The following is a 24,391-nucleotide window of genomic DNA, read 5'->3' as shown; positions in this document are numbered from 1 at the left end:
TCCTAAATATAAAAATTATAAAATTGTCCTGTCTGCAAAACAATCTAGGTAAATGGTGACATAGGTCAGTCACCTTCTTTCTGTTTTACCAAGAGATGCAGTTGGGTGACTGGTGTTTCTGCTTACTTCGGGCAGCTAGGTGTTTTGATTTAGTGTTAGACCCTGCCTTTATTAAACTGATGAAAAATACCTGTTCCAATGAGGTCTTGTGCCGTTTTAATATTGCCTGTGTTGGAGTGCCAACGCTCCTCTGTGCAAGCTGTGTGCAACGCTGTGTTGTAATACCACAGCTTCTGCAAGAGTTGTTCGTACTGTTGGTAGCATCACACATATCTAATTGTAACTTGCCAACACTGGGTTGTTAGAATCCAGTGTGTTGTACACTTAATTTTCTGAAAGGTTTTGGAGAGAGGGGGCCGTAAGCTCAATGTCATCACAAACCAAGAGAGTAAACTGAACGCTTTTGTCACCAGGGACAATCAACTCTCTGAGGGGCCCCTGGGATTCCAGAATGCCAAGGCAGATGACTGCTGGGGAAGGAGTCAGCAGACAGGCTACTGTAGCTGATGACAAGTTTCCTCACAGTCCTAAAAAACCCACTCACAAGAAGGGGTTTGTTAGGAGCCATCTGGCTTTTTTTAAACTGAACTTTCAGTCCAAAAAAGTACAGAAGATCACAGGAACTGAAAAGAACAAAATGTTTTCTTGTTTAAAATATTTGACTTTTCCCCCTTTTCAAGTTTCTGTTACGATCTCGGTCTTTTGCAATCATTTTATCAATCATTTTATGAATTTTTTTGCATACATAGCAGTGAATATAAAAAGCCACCAGAAAGAAAGAACTGTAAGCATAAATAACCCTAAACTCTGTCTCATTTCAACTAAGTGTCCGTAGTTTCTCTGTGTTGTTATCAATTCTTACAGAGAGCCCTGGAGACCTGATCTCAAGCCTAAGGATTGCTCTGTGTCACGCTCCAGGGTGGAGAGAAGTCCCTTCCCAAAAGAGGCCTATCCCAAGCAGGGGACAGGCAGACATTGGTAACCAGTCTAGAAAATATTGATCTATGTGGTAGGCACATCGAGGGCCTAATTTTTCATTCTTTTGGAAATACGGGAACTTCAGAGCCCTGAAGGAGAATGGAGGAATCTTTGCATAAACCTATGAGGAACTACTTCTAAATATAATGGATGTATGTTAAGAGAGTGTAAAAGGACATTTTGAAAAATTAACAAGCTGGTAATGTTGAGTAACAACATTTTTTCTTTGAATAGAGGAATATTTTCATACTTGAGAAGAAATTTTAGGTAAAATGAAATAAAACATGCAAAGACTTGAAAAAATAAGGATGTGCTTGTCTGATGCAACAGAGAAAGACAAGTCAGGGTTAGGAAGCAAAAATGGGATGATGGCATTAAAGTGATGGAAAATTATCTCTGCAGCCATCAGCCACAAATTGCATGTCAATAATTTTGAACTTCTGCATATTAAAGTAATCAGTGTTCGAGCTAAATTGAGAAGGATTTTACCACCATGACAGAGCTGAAATCAGAGGAAGTGTAGGATGGTTTTGAGGTTTAGTTTCACTGTCAAAATAATTAGCTAATTTCCAAATCTTGATGTGACAAAATCTGGTGAATCTCTTCAATTGCATTATCCACTACATTCTTTGTTGGAAAGCTAAAGAGTGTTTTATCCATCTCACTATTTAATTAAATAATTAGATCCAAATCAATACCGATGTTAACTTGTTATTATGAACTAAGTTATTAATTATATTGCCTATTTTAGTGTAAAAGTAATTTACAGTCAATCAAGATTTTAAAATTGATACTCTTTCAATGAGCAACATGAGCCAGAGCTAATGAGAATCTGGTAGATATCTACCGATAAATATAAAAGTTAATCAGCTTTCTGATTTAACCTTTGTGTATCACATTGCATTCCAGTTTAATCACGGAAAGCTGCTAAATGTCCCATGGCAGCTAAATCACATTTGTGCTTAGCTGTTGGGAAGATGGTCTCAGTACGTGTAACGGCAAAGGGAATAGCGACGATAAGGAATTCAAATTACCTTGGAACTCCATAGTAGGGCCTGGACACATCTCAGTTCCAGTGCTGCCAGCACTAATAGGGTTATTAAAACCATCAGATGAGTGGAGAAAAAAGATAAACCACTGTTTTCTCCAACCAGACATGCTGAGCTGACAGAGAAGGGAGGATGGGGATACCCCATACCACACAGCCGTAAAACCACTACTGTCTGCATTACTTTCCTGCTGGCAGAAGCACTATACCTGTCTTTGGAAGACTTTGTGACGGAGGTTAAGACAATGTGGAATCAGAAGCTATTGCATGAACTTTATGGATAACGTACATAACTTCAGGGTCCTGCCTTTTTTTTTTTTTTTTTTTTTTTTTTTTTCCCCACAGCTTGTTGTAATAATAACCTGAAGAATACTTTTTGAATGAACTGCTGGGGAGAGTGAGGGCTATTATTTCAAGTTCTCCAAAATGAAAACAGTGCAGATAACAAGTCCTTTGACATTTTCCTTCTTTGGAATAGTACAGGTAGGCTCAAGACAGGCAGGCACAGGGAAGAGACGAAATCATACATCAATCCCGGCCTCAGAGAGGATCGTTCATCTTTGATTAAAGACCTGACAGAAGTCTGAAAAGCTTTGAATCTGCTAGGATGCCCTGTGGAAGATGGACAAGTTCCTGAGAAAGCAGGTTTTAAGACACATTTTCTCTGAGACCTTTTTGATCTGAACAAGTGGTGTTTTGCTTTGTGAGAGTCAGTAGGATAATCTTTGAGACATTTATCTCCACAGCCTGAAATTCAGTCAGACCTACTTAGAAGACAGCAGTGACCTGCAGCTGTCCAGAGTTGGAGAGCTGGGTCTGAAGGAAGTAAATCAAGGATTTCCATGCTAAGAAGCGGCCAGCTAAAGGCCGAGATCCCAATGAGTTCTTCAGGTTTGCTCAGAGCCTGGGCAGGGTTAAAAATCACGTTAAGGACAGCTCCACTCACTGGTTGTGCCATTAAAACCATGGTGTGCCCCTGCTGAGGCCTGCAGTACCCCCTCGCTCCTAACACCCACAGCTCTCCACACTCCTGCTCCTGAGAGCACAAGCTAGTGCCTGTCATTTCCTTAATCAAACTCTTCGTGGTTTCCAGACACACACAAGGGTTTCCAGGTTTTCCAGGGGTTTTCCACTCTGTTATGTAATGGATTACAAACAAAGGGATTGCAGATAAACCTGGGAAGGTGTCTGGCTCTGTTCTGGAATTATTATTTTTCTGCACCAGCATGATTCTGTGGCAATAAAATAGTATTTTACAAGGAGGTTAGATCAAGATACTGATTTTTCTGTTTCATTGAATGGAAACTGTATAGGAGAGTTCTGAGGGGAAAAAAAGGGCCCTCTTCATGAGTGGTATTGTTCATCTATTCATCTTTTGAGGCATTTTGGATTGAGAACAGCCCTGAGAAGAACTTGGGGTTATTGATGAGAAACTCAACATGATCAGGCAATGTGTGCTTGCAGCCCAGAAAGCCAACTGTGTCCCTGGCATGTAGTGATGGGACAAGGGGAAATGGCCTTAAGCTGAAAGAGGGTAGATTTAGATACTATGTAGAAATTCCTCCCTGTGAGCCCAGAGAAGCTGTGGCTGCTCCTGGATCCCTGGCAGTGTTCAAGGCCAGGCTGGATGGGGCTTTGGGCAACCTGGGCTAGCGGAGGGTGTCCCTGCCCATGGCAGGGGGTTGGAACTACATGGGCCCTTCCAACCCAAACCAGTCTGGGATTCTGTAGCTCGACTGGAAACGGACTTTAGGAATCACAGCAGCTCCCCGTGGGCTCCCGGTGCGGTTTCAACCCCCGGGGAACGCGGCAGCCGGCCGGGCCGCTGTGGGGCCGAGGGACGTGAGAGGAGGCGCAACCTTCCCGCTCGCGCCCGCCCAACGGTCACCCCTTCCCGCGCTCCGCCCTCGGGCGGGCCGTGCCGCGCGCCCGCCTCGGGACGGCCCCCCACCCGGCGGGAGGGGGCGGAGCCCGCCGACGGCCGCTGCCCCGCCCTTCCCCGTGGGCATGCGCAGCGGGGAGAGGCCAAAGGGGCGGTCTGGCGCGTCAGCGCGCTGCGGCACCGCAACGCGAGCCGCCCCGACGTAACGGCGTCAGGGTTACGCGCGCCCGCACGTCGCCGGCGGAGGGCTCCTCCCCGCTGGCGACACCCACCGCCGGGCGCGGGGAGGGGGCGGCCGCGGGGCCCGGGCGGCGCGGCGGGGCCGCGGGCGGGGGTATATGGCGGCGGTTCTGTCCGCCCTGGCTGCCAGGCTCTCCCAGTCAGCTGCGGCCAGGTCCTACGGGGTGTTCTGCAAGGGGCTGACCAGGACCCTCCTCATCTTCTTCGACCTGGCCTGGAAGCTCCGCATCAACTTCCCCTACCTCTACATCGTCGCCTCCATGATGCTCAACGTGCGGCTGCAGGTGGGCGGCGGGGCGGGGCTCGGGGGAGGGCTCCCGTCCGGGGGTTCAGCCCGGTGGCCCCGCCGCGGGGTCCGCCCCGTTGCCGGCGGCTCGGCTGTCCCTTCCCCTGCCTAGCGGTAAGCGCCCCGGGACGCGTCCCCTTCCCCGCGCTGGGCGGGGCAGGCCGCTGCGCTCCCCCGTGTCACCAGGGTCCCTCAGGTCCCGGCGGGTGCAGCCAGCTCTGGGGGCTTGTCTGTGCCCGCCTGGAGAGCGCGAGGAGTGTGCGAGGGAGAGCGCGAGGAGTGTGAGAGAGGGGTGTGAGAGAGAGAGGGGAGTGCGCGCGTGTGCGAGAGCGCGTGCCCCCCTGTACCGCTTGCGCTCGGCGTGAGCTGCGAGCGTGCCGCTCCCTCAGCTCACGTTTGTTCACGTAACTAAGCCATAGCGAACTTAAAGACAGGCGCTACATTGCGAGTGTGTGCGTTCCTGACACCCTGTAAGGAGCTAATAAAATAATTTCCTACATCAGTTTGGTTTTGTTTTGTGTGTTTGGATTTTTTTTTTTTTTAAGTCAAGAAGAAATGTAGCAAGGAAAATGTAGAGGTAGTTTTAAATAATAATGTCATTGCATGAAAATGACGGTTTGGGTTTAATTTGCATCTCTCCTGTCTTGAGCCTGTTTCTACAAAACGTGGAACTCCCTAAACCAGCTTTGACCTAAAGACATCAGGAGCTCTCACTCTTTGTAGGGTTGAAGTTTCACTGGTTTTGTGAAAATGAAAGCTTTACTTTTAACCTAACTGGCAACAGAAGCAGGCTACGGACTATCACAACAAACATCTGCTCTAGCCAAAGACTGGACGCTTTCTTTCTCCTCGTAAACATAGCTGTAATGAAAGTTTTGGCATCTGGCTAGTGGCCAAGTGCTGAAAGACAAGTCTGGTTGCAGTTTGTGACTTGTAAAAGGTAAGTTGAAATGGGAAGAGGTCAAAACGTCTCATAGTCTTATTTTTGGGAATCATCCTACAGTTCTGAAGCTTGAAATTGAGCCACGCTGCCAGGAGCTGTACACATAGCTTTGTAACCTCGGTGGCTAAAAATGTCTTGCCTTTGCTTGTTATCCGTGTTAGTACGTAACCGGTCTCTTGTAAGAACATCAGCTTGTCATTTCACTACAATATAAGGAATACCCTCTAACTGTGCTGGTGCAGCCAGTCTGACCAGTTCCCGTTGGGAAGCTGTGCATGGCACGTTGTTATTGCCAGCGTCGTGTGTCCGATTTACACATGCGCTCCTGTTCACACTAAGATTACTGTAATATTTGCCTTTAATGTTAAGCCTCTAACCAGTTATGGTCTGCATTTGTATTGGTTAAGGGAAATGGTACTGTTACACCCTGAACCTCTCGAGCTGTTCCTTTGCTGACTCACTTTGATGTCTGTTACCAAAAGAGTTTGTAGCAGATTAAACTGAAACTACAGAAGAAACTTTATATTTGAGTGTACTTCCTACCCTTTTGGATGTATGTGCTCAAGCAGGAGACTTGTTTGGACTACTGTTACTTTCTGCTGTCGGGTTATTCTTTACATTAAAGATTTCTTTTAATTTTTCTATATACTGGCCATCAGAAAACTGGGATGTTAGTGTAATAACTTTCTGCCTTCTTTCTCTTTAGGTCCATATTGAGATCCACTGACTTGTGGTTTCGTGTGCTGCTTGTACTGTATGCTGCAATTAAAGTCAATCACACTCTTCAAATTCAGCCTGTTGTGAAACAGCAAAGCTATGCTGGTCTTCTTTAGGACTATGAAGAAAGAAGATTTAAACCAGAAACAAGTATGTGGCAGTGGGCGAGATCATCGCAAGGCAGCAGCTCACCTGATGCACATACATTCTGTGTTGAACAATTCTCAAAATCATAGTAGCAGTTTACAAGAATTATTTTATTTTAACACCAGGAATTGTTCTCTCTTTAATACTATACCTCTGCCTTCTATTGGCAAGGAAATGCCTCTGAGTTTGAGTGAATCAGCAGGGAGGAACTCGAGTGCAGCTGCTCCTTGGAAGGATTCGTTTCATCTGCGTTTTTCTTCTGGGAAAGACAGTTGTGATAGGGTTTCTCACTGCATTAATAGTATTTCAGTAATGGGCTGGCTGGAGAAAGCTTGTAGTTTTGCTGGAGACTTTAGCTTACGCTGTCCGGGAGACAACTTTGTACATTTTGCACACTTCTGGCTGGGAAATTTGCTGTATAATCAAAAACTGCAGTTTCTGGAATTAGAAATGAGCAGGAGCAAAAAGCATGAATTGCAGCTTGCATTTCTTAAAGAGTTGGAGCTTGGTGGACTTCCTGATCTCTATTCTATTCCAGTTGCCTCACTGAATGAATACGCTATGGGACTCTTAAACAACCAGAAACCATGTTTTTTTCTTTGTTACTTAAGTCTTGTATCTTCAGAGCACACGCTTGGAGACAAGAAAATGCTTTCAAATATACAAGATGTGACTAGTAATTTTTAGATCATACAGCTAGTAATGTCCGTGCTAGCTTTTGCACTAGCAGGTCTCTGGTATGCGGTAGTGAAGGTAAAAGGGTACTAAGATTTTTAATAATTACTATTTTTAACATTAAACTTAATTGACTAAATGGAGACAAGGTTACAGTTCAGGTTGTAGTGACAAGTAGACAGCTAAAGTAAAAGTTATACTTGTGTAATAGCTAGTAAAACTGGCGGTTGGAATAATAATGACTTTTTTTGTAAGGAATATCTGCATCTGAGTGGAAAGAACTTCTTAATCTCAAAACTCTTTGGGACTTCTACAGCTCTGCCATTAACACTAGACTAGAACCCAGTGTGATTGTTTAGCACAGATCCTTTGTGTTCTTTAGCGTTTGTATTAGCTGAGTGTTCTGGCTACTGTTTACAACTATTTCCAATGAAACTGTTTCTTGTAGAATTGAATTCCTGCTCTGAATCCAACAGTAACTAATGTATCAGGCCTTAAAACACTTTGAACTGGAAAGCTGTTGGGAGGGTGGTCTTCAATACAGCGTAATTCTCAGCATTGTTCCTTTTCAAGGATGGTACTGCTCTAATTGAAACAATATCTCATGAGCTTTATTGAGCTACAATAGACACTATAAACAATTTTCTAAAAGAATGTTTTCTTTCCTTGAAAAAGTGATTATTATCACTGAAGTGTAGTAATCATTTCTGGGCCTGTTGACTTTGGCTTTGGGACAGACTCCTGACAGCAGGGTTTGGCAAACAACGGAGCGAGCGCGTTGGAATCGGTAGAGCTGCTTGTGAATGAAGAGCTGCAGGAATATGCTCCCGTGGGCACTTAAATGGAGAAACTCATTGTGCAGTGGGTCAGAGTTTGAACTCGGTGTCCAAAATTCCTTGCAAGGGAGTTGGTGTAGGTGGGCGTAGTGTGCTCAAGGGGCTTCCCCGAAGAGAGAGGTATTGATGTGGTCGGTTAGGATGTGTTCTCAGCTCACTCCTCACTCTGAGTTAAAAGTGAGGACTTAATGCAGTGTAAAGTCAGGCCGGTGATTCACACACACCAAGTATCCTTTTTCCTAGCTAGCTTACCTCATTTTGGGAACAGAGTAAGTGTTTTTGCAGTTAGTTTGAATTCACCTGGAAAGCCAGTAGAGTTTCTAATGGGATGTTTCTTTGGGCGTTAGCACAATTGTGTAGAGATATCCTTGATTATGAAGATGAGATGCCAGTTATCAGTGTTATGGGGAGAAATGTTGGAATTTTTTAACCTTATTTGAGTGCTGAAAGTAAGATATACTGCTCTTTACGTAAAATGAGATGTTGTGTGTTTATCATCCCCACGGGTTGGCTATTTCTTCTGGATGTTAGAAGAGATAAAAAGCCATTTACTTTAATTTAGAAAATGACTTTTCCCCTGGTGTGTACTTCTATTAATTGTTTAACTTCTAGACTTTTGACCACATGATTACCTGTTACAAAATTACCAAAACCCTCAAAATAATAATGGATTATGTATTGTAACTGATTATTTTGACAGCAACAGTTTCCTCTTGGTCAAACCGTTCATACTATTGACTCCCATCTCCACTGCTGCAATTTATCGCCCTTGCAGTGGTATTAACACGAGTGTTTGTGGATCAAGATTGCTGAAGCGGTGTGGATCTGAAACCCCAAAGCACCAGAAACAAAGACACTTCTCCAAAAGTCTGTGGCTTATTTCAGTTATGGTGTTAGGCTGTTGGCTGCATACAGCTTGACCCAAAAAACCACTTGGCAGAGCTGAAGGTAGAGGAATGAAGGTGGGGAGGGGTTGGAGCCTGTTTAAGCTGACTTGATTGCTAAAGAAAGCATTGTGCAACTGCATCTTAATCTCTATAACTAGCTACATAAGTAAAGAAATAATCTTTTCCTGTATGATGAGCTTTTTTTTTTAAGTTGCACATAAACACAGTCCTGCATCTGCAATGAAGTGCTTGAACTTCTTAGATAAAGAATCGATTGGCATACCTGTACCTGTTACTTGAGACCTCCTCTGTTCACCTGAACAGTTTGGCCTGGAAGATTCTCTGCTGTACATCATTTGGGAACGTGTTTAGGGAACCATAGTTACATACCACAAAAACTTGTAGGTGATATTGTCAGGTTAATAGACAAGAGGTGTAGCTAAGGACATAAAAGCATTAATTCAGTTTTTAATGCATCTGTTCTTCGTGGTGATTTTAAAGGGGTGGGGGGAAGGGGGAGGAAATGAAACATGAAAAACCAGCTGCAAATTAGAATTTAAATCTGTGTACAGTGGAGTGCTAAGGGTTGTCTCTCTATTGATGACAACCTATGCAGGAGGGGATCTTGGAACTTTGGATCATATTATGTATCAGAGTCCAGCTAATACAGTCCCATTTTAAGCAAAATTTGCTTTAAGTGGCCTTTAATCACTTCCTACAGGATCACCTTAAATATGTATACAATACAGCTAAATGAAATGACAGATTTCTTTGTGTATAATATGTATATTGAACATAAGGTATAAAGAATATGTCTTAAGTGAGTGGATTTAATCCATTTTAAGATAGTTTATGTACATTGCCTTGGATTTTGTTGCTTAAAACCCAAAAGGTAAACTTCTAACTTGAACATTCCTTCTGAAATTCAAATAAAGGATAGTTTGGTATGTTAAAATCTCACGTACTACACTGCACTTTAAGCTTGGGGAGGCCATAAATTGAAAGCGCTGTTCTTGCACTAATAGAACTGTTTGACTGGCAGTGACAATGCCCAAATGGATTTTACTATCTGGTGGAGAATAAGAAACCAGAAGGGTGGTGATCCTTTGATCCTATATATATAAATCAAACACTATATGGTTTAGGCCACTGTTCTCTTCCTACAAATGTTTTGATATTAACTCATCTCAAAAGATGGAAGGTGTCTCAGCCAAGAACAAGTTTGTATGGCGTTTCGTGGCTTCAATAAGTCAGATGCGGAAACTGCTTTTCTGAGTAAATGTGCTGTTAGGGCCGAGACGGATGATTATTGTAGTACAGAAAAATAACATTTTTACTAGGGGTAAGGGACCTTTATAGTGAACCAGGAGTTGCCTTCTTATTTCCAGTTCCTCTCTTGTCTTGCTATTCCGTTGGTGTTGGAAAGATGTATTTCTAAGGAAAATGTCAGTGTTCTACTAAACTCATGCTTTCTAAAATGTCATTGATCAGTGTCCAGATCCTTCCCGCACTACATAGCGGAGAGTTCTATTTCTGCTGTTAGAAAACAAATTAAGTAAGAAAATACTCAATATTTAGAGAATTGCCTAGTAGTTTCCCATAAATGTACACTTGAGTGGAAATTTACTATATGGTGTACTGCTTTGAAAAAGAGAATACACTTTTAAATGTGTGCGCATGGAGCTCTGCATGTAGATAAAGTGTTTTATCACAGTGTGATGTTGGAATGCTTATGCAAATGCTTATTTACTTCCTGACATTGCAGTGCAAAATGCAGTAGAGATGGTGGTGTGATGTTAGCTAGTGCAATCTTAGAGATCATCGGTGTGTATCACCATGCACCATGAGACAGTCTTATCTGTAAACGTTTTTCAGCCGTTTGCTTTTTCAGTGTTGGGTTGTGTGGGTTTTTTTGTGTGTTTTTTTTTGTTGTTGTTTGAGGTTTAGTGTGTCGTTGTTTGGGGTTTTTTGGTGTTTTTGTTGAGATTTTTTTTTTTTCAGGACTGCAAAGACTGCACTTTCTTAAACTTTGCCAAAGTTTGCTTCCTTTCTCCTTTTCTCCTCCCTTGCCCCTCCTTATAGCTATACACACTTCTGATTTTTGGAAGAAGCAAGCCTGTATGTACTCTCCTAATGTATCATCTTATTGTCGAGCTGTTCCTTTCGTTTTTATGGCCTGATCTTACCTATATTTTCCTTCTCTCCCCATCGCTTCTCAGCATAAGGTGATACTCTGTTCCACCAGAAACACTCCCCTGTAATTAATTATGCATAACAAATTGACAGAAACCATGTAGAGATGTAAGCATCCATAGTCTGTCATTAGGGTGTATGACAAGTGGTATATCTGACAGAGCAATAGGTAGTCAATGTGACATATTTCCCCTGCAAAACAGCTGCTTTGATTAAAATCTAATATTTAATTCAAATTTGTAGTACCTCTAGCAGCTGAGAATGCAGCTAGAATTTGGGGCTTATCAAATACATTGAGGTCAAAACTTAAGAAAGTTACGCTAGCTTCAATGGTCTTCACATTCTTAAGTCATTAGTATAACTTTCTGAAAAAAAAATGAGTGCACTCTTACTATTTTGAAACCTATTTTTCTTAAAACTGCATAGAATAAAACCTGTTCTGACACTTGTTTCTGTGATGCGCAGTCAATAACTGGGGAAAAAAACTTCTTAGAATTTTTAAAAAAATCTTTGATGAACCCCCTTTCAATATCTCAGACTACAAAGCCTCTAATCCTCAAGGAAGAGCTGCATTTGATAGAACTTTCAAATAAACAACTTCTTGCCTATGAAATTATTAATATTTATGATCAGCTCACATAAATAGGACATTGATATCTATCTGCTGATGGTGTGAAAACAAGAATAATATGGAAGTACTTGAACAATGCCATCCCTTACACCCTGCACTAAGTAAATCCAATTGGTGTGTAGTTTGAAATTAATCCTGTATTGCATTCCCAAATCTCAATTCTCTTGGTCTTTTTGGAATTGGTGATGCAAGATTCAGACCAAGTAGATGGTTATTTCATTATTAATGATGAAATCAATTTAAAAGTGAAAACATTTTAGATTGTGGCCTGGGGGAATTCCAGAAAGAAAATCTGCCTTGAAAAAGTCCAGTTTATTTCTGTGATCTCAATATATGTATACTCTGTTTTGCAAATCTCTCTTCTTTCTTCTCTGTGGAAGATCTGTGTAAACCTGATAGCAAACATGGTCAAACCCCAAACTTGTAAAAGTATCAGTGTTCTTTAAGTTTCTGGTTGTAGTCAATTTACCTATTATCAGATATAAAAATACCTAGAAGTAATTTAAGCCTTTGTTCTTAAAAGTAGGTAAATCTAATGCTTAGTGCCTGATTCATCACCTGAAGTTGGTGAGTGTTCCAGGAACTTTCTTGAAAATGGGTTCTGCTACCTGCTGGTGACTAACACTAACTTTAAATGCTGACACTTACAATACTTCCTGTGAACTGTGATGTTTTTATGAACAATTTTAGTGGATGGCCTTGGTCTTTGGTCCTCTTTTTTTTTTTTAATTTTTTTTATTGCAATGTGGGAGATGGAGAAGGCTGGCACAAACCACTTCGGTTTGTTCCAGAGAAAGATGTTTACAACTTTGTATGTGTATTAGAAATTTATTGTAACACTTTTTACCTTGTGAGAGGAGTTTCTATAGTAAACTTGAAACCTGTTGTCCTAATGAGGTGAATACAGACTTTTGAATAATAGAGTGCTATCTAAGCTTCCAGAAGCTGTTGATTGTGATGCTGCTTGCTTACACCACAGGAGGGAGTTAAACAGCAGTCTTTTAAATATTTTCAGTTACAGTATCCTTTTTTCTTAGTACAATGCATTTCAGTTTATAAATATGCTGACTTTGACTTGTCTTATGGATTGTCACTGCAAATAGGTTAATGTACAAAATCAATACACAGCGGTAATGTATTGTAACTGTTTACAATTGAACTCTGAATACCAATTCATGGGTTTTATCAAGCTATTTAAAAACAGAAATAAAAATCTTTTAAAAAATGATCTCTTTGTCTGTGCTCAACAAAAGAGCTAGTTTAGGTGATTCTCTTTCCAACTTTTCACTGTATAAATTGTACAGATGTACTTGAGATCATGTTTCTGACAATATAAAGTCAGACAGTGAGTGTCTTTCTCAGAGATACAATTGGAGATGTGTGTTTACTGCATACCAAATAAATTTAAAACCTGTGTGAGAATAAAAGGTTATTTATGCTTGGCCTTGGCAATTTGGTATCTGAGCTCTAGGCTAGCTTCATCACGTTAGCCACCAGTACTCATTCATAGGCATTCTTTTTACACACTTTTTTTTAATGACACACCTTAACAAACCAGTTACCTTCAATCTAATTCCAAGGTATTTCCTAAGTAGCTCTAATCTTGCAACGTAGTTTAATTTTAGAAGGGGAAAACAAGTCATGCTAAGTATGTGGAACAGCCATAGCAACTCTTGCTTAAGTCAGGAAACAGTGGTGGATGTTTCTCTTCAGGGTTAAAAATTACCTTAGTATTTACAGATGTCAGATCTCTTGTAATGTGAAATTTTATTCAGCAAAACCATTTCATGTATCTTCTGCTTAATGTTGAACACTAAAAAAAAACCCCATAACAGCCACCAACCCCAGAAACCCCTCACTTTTCAGATCTCTTCTGAAAGTTCCTATCAGATGACTTTTTGATTCTAGACTCACAAGCCATAATTAGCTTACAGTTTATGTTTGATGCCCAAGTGATAGGTTTTGAGGAAGAGGGGTGGGGAGGAAAATTAATGTAATAATCCAATAAGGGCCATGAAGTGTTGGGATGTGGTTGGACATCCACAGTTCAGAAAGTGCCACCACCGCCCTCTCTGCGTGTCACTGTAATTCCTCGTTGCTTCTGGAATTGGCATGGTACGTATGGAAGTAATAGTTTCTGACCTCCTTTGCTGCCCATGATGTTCCAGCCACCCTGCTGTGACAGTGATGTGATCTAGCCTTAATTACTCATGTTGTCATCACTTTTAGATGATTTATTGGTAGTTTTACACAAACGGGCAAGATACCTGTGGTACATCAGGAACTTCAGGGAACTCAATTCTTTTGCCAATAAACTGGGGAACAGACACGCTACCACATGTGTATCCAAATCTCTTTCTATTGGGATTTGAAATGTTTTGAAGTCAGATTTAAGTTGGTGGCCTGTGACTTTGCAGTAGTCTGTGTCTTTGTTCATCTCATACTATAGAATACTGAGAGCAGCTTATCTGCAGAGGAGCTTAGCTTTCCTCCATGCAAATCTGAGATTGCCAGAGGAACCTTTTAGCAGTTTCAACCCATCACGACATTTACCTCTTCAGTATATTTCTTAGCTCTTGCCTTTTCTGGCAGATATGACAGCAGCTTAAAATTAAAATAAACAAAACCTCTAACCAAACACAAATACCAAAGATTCAGCTGAAGATACTTGCGTTTCTTAAGGAGATTATTTTTTTAAAAGTGGATGGAGTGCCTTACCTTCCATTAAAAAAGGAAATACTGGATGGGGGTCTTGTTATCAAGAACTGTGGTGTGCTTGTAAAAAGCACACACGTTAGAAGTCTCTTGAAGCATTAGGAAGCACTATTTCTATTTGTTATCCCAAACATTTTCTAGGTATATCAAAATACTCCTTTATTTATCTTTAACCTCATAGTTCAAAGAGAAAAAAAAAAACCCAAACAATTTTGGAATTCTTTCAAGTATTATGCATTGTTAAAAGTATCCCCAAGGGCAAAGGACCAAAACCAACACAGAAGTCAAACGCTCACCTCTTGCTTATTAAACAAAAAGCCAGCAGCAATGACAAGCAGGATCTTTTGAGTGCTCTTTCTTTCGGGCTAGCGGCTGGAGCCCTTAATCACTTCAGCTGGAAGTTACTCATGAACAACCCTTCTGAGCTCAGTAATCCTGTTGTGCCTTGTATGATAAAAAAAATCTTTTCTACAGCAGAGATTCCTAAATGGCCTTTCAGATCTTGGCCTTGCATTCCAAGTAGTGCACGCTGACTGCCCCAGAGTTAAGAGTAGTTAAGACATTTCTAATTTCTGGTCTCTGCTCCCCTCCTTCGATAGAAAAGCATTTAAGATTAAAAAAAAAAACCAAAAACCAAACCTAACCAACAAAAAATATTTTAATGATACTGTATAGAACCTTTCTGAGGGCTTGCTTTTACACCTTCAGATGTCTGTCATTTTAGGTCAGGTTTGTAGATGTTGAATTTTCTATCAGGCTGAAAATCAGAGACTACCACAAAAACTAGATTTACTTGTCACGGCAGACTGAAAATTTTAACCTTTTTCAGAGTTGGACAGCCGCCTTTTATCTTCTGTTCCCTCTAGCTGCTTTCTGAGTGAGAACATCTGTACAGACAATAGCAGGTTTCAAGTCCTTCACTTTGATGTACGGTGTGTGTTCCCAACAACCTGTTGGTTAAAGTAAAAGCTGTCTGGTCCGTGTTGTCACTGTCAAACATGATTTTCAGAGCTTTTCCTCACATTTTCTTTCTGGTTTATAAGAATTCATTTGCAGTTGATAACTGTACCTTCTGATTTCTTTCCATTTAGCTAAACTACTTGCCAATGTTAGCAAGCTAGGAGTCTGTAGATATTTTCATCACTGGATGTTTTATTGTGGTCAGTTCATCGAGCTTCTTTGCTACTTGTTCAATTTACAATTAATTGTAATACATTTTCATAAAAGTAATCATAAGGCATTGTAGCTGTTCCTGAATGGATTATTTAGGAGTTTCTCATTCCTCCACATAGGAAGTGTTTTTTCTGAAGGCCCCTACCGAAACAGCATTGTGCAAAGGTTTGATTCCATTTTGTATATTGCTATTGTTACTATAGTTACTATAAAAGAATGCTTTTATCAGTGAAAATACCTCTGGTAAATCTTTCTTACTCATATATGCTTGTTAAATCCAGCAGCTGATCTGCCTGGGAAGGAACAGCACTTCTGCCTCCTATCAGATATTCTAGCTGTGATAGATAATGACATAGACAAAATGACTCTTCTCAACCTAACATACAAAACCTGAGAGGTAACACATAAAATTGGGGAGCGGGGGGGGGGAAGACTAACCAAGAAAAAAAATGCTTTGGACAAATTCTTGGTTTAATTTTGATAGGTCATTTTGCCAGAAACGCGGGATGAGAAGATGTGAATGACAACATGAAACAAGAGGCAACATAGATACAATCTGATTGTCCTTTGTAACAGGAACTCTGACAAACAGTTCAGATCCCACGGAGGGGGCGGGGTTAAGTAAGGACTGGAAATGGGCTCAGAGGAAATAAAAAAGCACAAGTATTTCACATCCATTTTATGGAAAAGGAAAATTACACTTCTACTGTTTTCTCCCAGAGTTATTATTTCTGTTGTCCTTCCAGTCCTACATACACCTTATGATAATGCAGAACTTAGAAGGTGAAGTAGTGCATTAAAAATGTGGAGAAAGTAAGCAAGGTTTTGGGTTAGGTTCTTTTTGCATTTCAGAAAGTGTAATCAATAAGAAAAGAAATCTGCTGGTAAGATTTACCTATTTAAGTAACTTAAAGTGGTTTTAGTAGGCCAAAGCACAGCTTCAATCCTGTAATCCAATCACAGAAGATCAGTACTGATGTCTAGCCTTGTTGACTTCATCAGAGCTCTGTAAGCATGAGGAGCTCCCCACATGAACCGAACTACAAGGTCTGGACTTGTGTGTTTTATGGGAATATCCTCACATTTCAGAGATCTTTTTCTTTTCACAGTTTAAATGAAAACAAATTCTGGTTTCAAATTAATCTGACAAACATTGTTATGTTGTAATAATTTCTTGTTATTGTGAGGAAGAATCCACAGTCATTTTCTCCCAGTTACTCTAAAGGGTGTTGCAACTGACACAGGCATCGGCAGAGTGTCTCCTTGCAACTTCCACTTACAACAGAAGATACCTCAACTAACAGTAAATTCAATAATTCAGGGAGAATTTTACATGACATGTTTTTAATTTGCTGTTATTAGCGGTGGCTTTATTAAAGAAGTACTACAGAAGTGTTAAACAATTGCTGATTGTTAGCAGAAAGGGAGGAGAAATTATTTTAATCAGGCAGACTCCAAATTCAGGTGCAGTCTGCCTCTAAACTTTTGCTAATGGGGTCTGTAAGGAAATCAGAAAAGAGTTCCCGTTATTCAACTAATTATTGAACGTGCGCGGACATGCCTCTGTTCAAAACTAGACTGAGAACAATGTCGTATATTCACAACAGCTTTGTAAGAGCCTTCTGAGAGTCTTTTCCTCATCATACTCCCAGCATACCTCTAATCTTGTGATCTAGAGATAAAAGACCATTTCCTTAGCATAAAATATGAAACTGTAGTTTTCTGACTGCATGTATATAACCATATATATTTACATATAAACACAGACATGCATGAATATCTTTGCTTCTTTAGCTCAAGAATAAATTTCTGTTTAAGTGCTTTCCATAAATGATAAGAAGTCCAGTAGCAAAGAATAGAAATGCATCCCTAAGTGCTACTTTAAGCATGGTAAAAGCTTACCTTTCTTTTCTGTTATACTATTCTGGAATTAACACGGATCTTCCGAAATCCCAGTGTGATAAAGATGCTGCTTTACTCGTTCCTATTGCCTATGGTCAACATTCTGGAATAACATCCTTAATTGATTAGCAGTTTAGGTTTCTGAGAAGACTGCTTTATGCGCATTTATCTGTCATTACTTGCTGTTTCATAATCTAATAAAACCAATATTATCTCCTTTCTAATAGTTTCAAGAGAGCCTGTCATTATTTTAGCTGAGTAACTCAAAGAAGAATTTATCTCTCTTTAACTCATAGCCGTATATCTCAGCTTTACTAAACCAGAACGAAATACAACATTTACAGAAAGGAAACCTTTGTACAAGTTATGCAGAAAGTCCAGACCATTTCAAGAAAAAGCAGCAGCTAGAAAAAAACCTGCCAGGTGACTGTTCTTCATAAAGAGTAAACCTGGAAATTCCATAGAAACAATCAGGACACTGAAGATTCAAATACAAGAAATGCCTAAAAATACTTCATGGCATGATTTAATCTATGAAGGAGATAACTATTTTTGTTGACAAGTTAAAAAAGTTTTCACTGTGAGACAACAAGACGTTATTGAAGAAATAGTATGCAGTATATAAATAGTATGCAGATAACAGTCTATTTATCTTGCAAATATGATGAAGATATTGAAAAAATTATCTGTTTGTTTTAACTGTAGTTATCCACCATCTTGTTTTTCAGGTTTGCAGTCTTCCACACATGCTGAGTTCTGGAAAAAACCTTACAGATGAGAGTAAAGAGCAAGGGCCATGATTTTGTTAGTCATGAGACTTTAGCTGTGCTCATTGTCCATCTTCTAGCTGGAATACCAGAATGCATGCCTTATCAGGCCAGAGAGGAGAAAATATCCTTCCAGAAAAGAATTCATTTGTTCTCAGCTAGTACAATAACTGAAGTATCCTAGATTCTCATGCTTTTGAAGTGCTCACTTTTACATGAAAAGTCTTCCAGGTATAAATGTACTGTTACTTCCTAAAGCTTTCAATTTTCCTCCACAAACATGTAAAGAAATGGAGGAGATACTCTGTTTAAAAAAAATATTCTTTATCCAGTGTGAAGGATGTTGAGCAGTACGCATTTACTTGAATAGCTTCGTGGATTAAAATCATGCAGTAGATATTTTAAATATGTGAATCATTTTTCTATGAAACATGCTTTAATAGTTCTGCCATTCTGAAGGCAAAAAAATTGCTTTCAAAATATATCTCCACCATCCTTAATTTTGGATATTTGGAAATTGAATGGCATGATGCAAACATCCTTAGAGGAGAGCTTGCATCTGTACAACTGAGATTTCTGGTATTTGAAAATATAATGAAGTTTTTAAAGATACACACAAAAAAAGGAAACAAAAAAGCTTAATTGAATTACTTTGTAAGACATTAGTTTTTCAAACCTATCTATTGTATTTTACATACTAAGTCAAATCTATGTTTACATTACATTGCTAGTTTTATCTGAAGCGTGGCAATTTTCCAACCTTAGCTTTTAGTGATAAATTCTGCTATACAAAGCAAGTTTTTATATCTGAGGCCATTTCCTTCTGCTATTTTATCATCTTCCTGGTTTTGTCTGTTTTCAATAAACGTCTTTGTATTTTCACATCTTTTATATGCACGTATACACAGATCCTTTCCTCTGTATTAAAACTGATAGTTGCAAGTTGGTAACGATAAAAAAGACAGACTGTTGACTTCCATTTCATTGCAGTAATATACTACATGGATGCCTTTATATTACCCTATTAAAAGATCTTAACATATTGATATTAAAAGTATTTCCTGAATTTGGGAGTGGGGTGGGAAGGCAGGGGTTGATGTTTCGTAACAAGCTTTTAAAATGGAAATAATCTCTGGGTACAGCTATATTTGAGTACTACAGATTGACACATGGAGGCTGGATTCTCACAGTGAAAATGCGTTATTTTAAAGCATCTCAAATTTAAGCATATTGAAATTTAAAATCTCAAAAGAAATTATGGTGGAGGCCAAACATCTCTCCTTTATCTGTCCCAAGATGTCAAATATATCTGTCTGAAGAGAAAAACCTAGAAACTACAGCAGTAAGGAGAAGCCACAGAGATCCCTGCACACACAGTGGAACTCAAAGAAACCTGAGGGAAAGGAGAACTGAAACAGACGTGGTCAGGGGAGAAGAATGAGATCAGAGGAAAAAAGTTAAAGTTGCAACGCAGCAAACTGAAGAAAAGCTTTTGGAACCTACAAGAAAGAGAAGCTGTCCCTGATGTCACTGCCCATTTTACAGCCTGTCACGAATTCCTCTTTCCCACAAAAAACTGTTACTAAGGATGTAAGCTGCAAATCATCATGTACTAATCTTTTTATGAAGCCGTTTTTGTTGTTGTTCTGTAGACCTATTGTTCCTTCACAATTATATTAATAGACTAAAAATAACACAGGCAGTTCTATCAGACTTAAATTACAATTTTGTTTCTTAAGAATGATTATTTTATACTGTACTGACTGAAGTCACAGAAATCCTTTTCTGACCACAGAGGTATAAGGTACCAAATTCATCCTTCATGTAACTGCACTGAGGTAAATGGAGTTACATAAGGAATTAATTTGACCTGTCTCCTCCATTTCCTTGGAAAAATTGTTTGTTTTAGTGCTTGCCAAGTTTTAGCTTTGACTCTCCCTTACCATCTTCTTGTACTTAGAGACAGTTTTTCTGTCTTTGAGACTATAAAGAGAAATAAAGCAGGAGAAAGACAATTAAGGTGAAGATCCACTTTTTAAATTGAAAGTAGACTTTTTATGGTAAGAAAATACCAAAACCTTTTTGTTTTGGTATAGAAGTGTATGGGATTATTCTTACATCCACGAGGATATGAAAGGAATAAAATAATATGTATAGCCATGAGAGGGAAAGGATTTAAGTGATGTTTTTCTGCCTCATACCCTGTGCATTTCTTTCTAACCCGGACTCAACAGGAACTATGTATTCAAAAATAACCTACATGAGAAGCTGAAGGCATACTCTCAACAGTATACAACTGCAATTTCATGATACAATAAACTTAGATTTTAGATGGTGACATGGCACAAAATTCTTCGCACAAATTCAACACACCAGTAAAAGTTATTTAAAAAACAAACCCCTCACAAAACAAGGAGTGGAGAGTGGTTTTACTCCTGGTGATTTTACATTAGAGTTGGTATCATTTGTCTTCCTGCTGCTGGTATAAATCTAGGATAATGCTTTGTCTAAACACTGTAACTCATAGCTGGCTAATCTTGACAGGAATGCAATTACATGCTCATATTTGACCTTGAACAATTTATTACCATTAGATGATCTAGCATTGAACAGATCAGACATCAACAAGCACATAAGTCTGACTATAGGCACAGTTTGAGAAGGGCTTAGCATGAGAGATCAGAAAGTGAAATCAATGAAGAGTCTGTGGTTCAGAATAAGGTTAGAATTATGCAGGGATATCGTCCTCACTGACAAAATAACCATCCAGCAGCCTGCCTTCCTTCTTTCCACGCCATCTGTGTGGCACACTCTACCAATGCTGCAATTGTGCCAATGCAACCGTTTGTGGGACCAGAGTGTGAACTTAAAAAATGGAATAATTCTGGTTAAAAATTATTGGTTTAGACAAAACTTTTAAAATCTGGAACGAGTGATCTGATTTGCAGCATAGCTTCACAAACGGTTGCATGAACAGCTGAGAGGGCACTAAAAGTCACAATCATTAGTTGCCAGTTCCTGCTCCTCTCTAAATTTATGGTCCCATATTTATTAAAGCCAGATTTGTGCACTGCTGACTAGCCAGCAGCAGGGTTTGAGCCAGCTCATGTGGAGATACGCAATTGCATTTCAGATGCTCACTGGTGAATCAACAAGAGCACCTGGTCTAACCCTTCTAACACTGTATGTCACCAGCAAGTCCAGCTCGTCACTTGGCTGCCATGTGTACCACGGGATGTCAGCCCTGCTACACTGCAGAGTTGTTTAAGAAGGCTTCTGTGGGCGGGGAGGAGGAAGGAACTGCGGGGACCTTCCCTGTTATCAGCACTACTACAATAAATCTCTCAACTGCTGCCATATGCATGCAACTAGAGCAGGACTCATGTACGCTTTGCAGCCCAGCTACAGCTCCCAGTGTAGGATGAATTAGGAATTTCAAATTCCCAGGCCTTGGTGAGACTGGAGAGTGGTAGGTGATAACACATTTAACCCTCCCAAGCTGGAATTAGCCAGCAGAGATGAATTCACAGACTGTGGCTACTTCTCAGGGTGGGAACAGAGTCTGGCCTTCATCGGTGCACTCTCCTTTGGAGAATTATTTTACGTCAAGCTCTTTCATTTTTCCGAGATAGAAAAACCCTCTCCAGCTTCATGCAAAATTCCACTCATGATCTGTTTCAGCCCATGTCATTTGAATCCAAGTCTTCTTTTATCTGTTATTTTAGACACAGCTTTCATGCTAGAAAGCATCCTGTTTGTGTCTAGTACTATGCATAATTAATACAGGTAGAACAAGTTCTAATGCAAAGTACATTTCAGATCATAAGCATTACAGAGTTGGTGGACCTCCACAATTTTAATGCATTTAGTTTTCCTCACCAAACATTCTGATGTTCTTTACTCAATGACTCACCAGTGGCCCTATCAGTCTTACACAATGGAAACAAGCACTGACTTCCAAAACCAGTAATATTTGATGCTAAGAGTAGATTAAGCTCATTTAGAAGTCTTAAAAAAACCAACAACCTCCAAATATGTCAAGAATTGGAATTTGAAATTAGCAGCAAATAAAATTCAGGATATGGTTTAAAAGTTCATGTGGAGAAAAACCCATGCAAAATTCTTAGTAGAGAGGCATCTTGAACTTTGGGGGTTTTAACTACTTTAAGGGAACAAGCTTCCTATCCATACAAAAAAAGCACCATTCATAAAAGATGTATGACTTGCTAAGCTTCAGCTTTGATGTTCCCCAAAGCAACATAAAATACTTATGTGTAAAATTTTTTTGGACTAAATGAAAGGTGCAAGCACTTTTGAAACCGTTAAGCCAACCAGCAAACAGGATTTTCAATAAATGTATTTTTCCAGCTGAGACAAATATGATATGTATGACAGCATAAACATTTTAAGAAACAATACATGGCTAAAACCAGTCTGCCAGATGAGAGGAAGTCAAAGAGTTTGCCTTCGGGGTTTAAGAATACCAGATTATTCAAGTACTGATAAATTAATAAAAAATAGAGGAAAAAAAAGACATGATGATGGACTAAGATCTTCCTGCCTGGAAACTATTAGGCAGTGCTTCTTAAAAAATAAAAATTGTTTCATCATCTAGATTTGAAACAAAAGTATTCTTCAATACAATGGCTGAGTACTGATGGTAATGATTCTGACTATCAACAAGATACTGCCTTAGGAAATGTAATGCTTGCACCATTTTTCTAAAAATGTGAGCATCTAAGTGAACAAGTAGTAAAATCAACCAAATAATTCTAATTTACAAAATGTTGCACAACATCTATATTCTTTAAGATGTATCTATACTCTTTGAGACATATTGTATTGGGTTTGCCTGGCAAGGTTTTGGTAGTGGGGGGCTACAGGGGTGGCTTATGCGAGAAGCTCCTGGAAGCTTCCCCTGTGTCTGATAGAGCCAATGCCAGCCAGCTCCAAGATGGACCTGTTGCTGGCCAAGGCTGAGCCCATCAGCAATGGTGGTAGCACCTCTGGGATAACAGAGTTAAGAAGGGAAAAAAAAAAAAACCCCACTAAGAGCAATTGTAGCCAGAGAGAGGAGTGAGATGTGAGAGGAACAACTCTGCAGACACCAAAGTCAGTGCAGAAGAAGGGACAGAAGGTGCTCCAGGCGCTGCAGCAGAGATTTCCCTGCAGCCTGTGGAGAAGACTATGGTGAGGCACGCTGTCTCCCTGCAGCCCATGGAGGATGATGGGAAGCGGAGGTTCCCTGCAGCCCGTGGAGGACTCTGTGCTGGAGCAGGTAGATGCCCAAAGGAGGCTGTGATCCTGTGGGAAGCCCATGCTGGAGCAAGCTCCTGGCACGACCCGTGGCCCTGTGGAGAGAGGGGCCCACGCTGGAGCAGGTTTGCTGGCAGGACTTGTGACCCCGTGGGGGACCCACGCTGGAGCAGTTCGTGAAGAACTGCAGCCTGTGGGAAGGACTCACGCTGGAGCAGGGGAACAGTGTGAGGAGTCCTCCCCCTGAGGAGAAAGGAGCGGCAGAGACAACGTGTGATGAACTGACCACAATCCCCATTCCCCGTCCCCCTGTGCCGCTGAGGGAGGAGGTAGAGAAATTGGGAGTGAAGTTAAGCCCAGGAAGAAGGGAGGGGTGGGGGGAAAAGGTGTTTTTAAGATTTGGGTTTATTTTCTCATTACTCGACTCTGATTTCATTGGTAATAAACTAATTTTTCCCCCAGTCGAGTCTGTTTTGCCTGTGAAGGTAATTGCTGAGTGATCTCCCTGTCCTTGTCTCGACCCACGAGCCATTCATTCTATTTTCTCTCCCCTGTCCAGCTGAGGAGGGCAGTGACAGCGTGGCTTTGGGGGGCACCTGGCATCCAGCCAGAGTCAACCCACTACATATATCTATATTCTTTATCTATGTTCTTTAAGAATGTATTCTTAAGACTGTACAGATGTTTGTGTCTTTAACTGTTCTCCTTAAGGATAACTATAAAATCCTTCTTATCAAATCTAACAGAAGTCACAATAAGCCAGACTTGGAAATTAGTGATGCCTTGACTGAACGTGTGAAATGGGGATACCTGCACGTAGGGTGACTACCTCCCTAAATAAGGTTTCAAAGATTTTCTTCCTTCCAACAGTACAGCACACTATTCCATCTTCCCGTGTCTGATACTGGCATCTAGTCTCATGGCACAATGGTAGTTACTTTCTTTCTTTCTGCATTGAGAAAATTCAGAATTGTATTTCTTATCTTTGAATACAATATTACTATCTACTTTCTAATTACTATCCAAGTAATGAACGTGATCATAGCTCATGCTTC

At 40.3% G+C, this 24,391-nt stretch overlaps 1 protein-coding gene and 1 long non-coding RNA gene across 4 annotated transcripts; both read left to right on the top strand.

Annotated features, from left to right (window-relative positions):
- Window positions 1-4,130: 4,130 nt before the first annotated feature.
- On the top strand, window positions 4,131-8,311 carry SMIM10L3 (small integral membrane protein 10 like 3). 3 transcript variants are annotated; one of them, XR_012837833.1, is made up of 3 exons: window positions 4,131-4,492; window positions 5,279-5,434; window positions 6,144-8,311. XR_012837833.1 is itself a non-coding variant. In XM_075767221.1 (2 exons), exon 1 carries the CDS (start codon window positions 4,307-4,309, stop codon window positions 4,604-4,606), a length of 300 nt encoding a protein of 99 aa, XP_075623336.1. In that variant the 5' UTR covers window positions 4,131-4,306; the 3' UTR covers window positions 4,607-4,608; window positions 6,144-8,311. The 3 variants fall into 3 exon arrangements, 2 of the variants coding, with proteins under 2 accessions (XP_075623336.1, XP_075623337.1); XM_075767221.1 differs by lacking the exon at window positions 5,279-5,434 and having other exon boundaries at window positions 4,131-4,608; XM_075767222.1 differs by lacking the exon at window positions 5,279-5,434 and having other exon boundaries at window positions 4,136-4,492.
- A 5,062-nt stretch (window positions 8,312-13,373) lies between these two features.
- On the top strand, window positions 13,374-19,565 carry LOC142603983 (uncharacterized). Its single transcript, XR_012837872.1, has 3 exons — window positions 13,374-15,808; window positions 18,042-18,311; window positions 19,377-19,565. It is a non-coding gene; the product is annotated as an uncharacterized LOC142603983 (long non-coding RNA).
- The last annotated feature ends 4,826 nt before the right edge of the window (window positions 19,566-24,391 follow it).

Source organism: Balearica regulorum, chromosome 15 (genome assembly GCF_011004875.1).
Source record: "Balearica regulorum gibbericeps isolate bBalReg1 chromosome 15, bBalReg1.pri, whole genome shotgun sequence".
NCBI classification, from domain to species: domain Eukaryota; kingdom Metazoa; phylum Chordata; class Aves; order Gruiformes; family Gruidae; genus Balearica; species Balearica regulorum.
The sequence above is the reverse complement of the archived record's forward strand: the minus strand, read 5'-3'. Positions and strand labels throughout refer to the sequence as shown.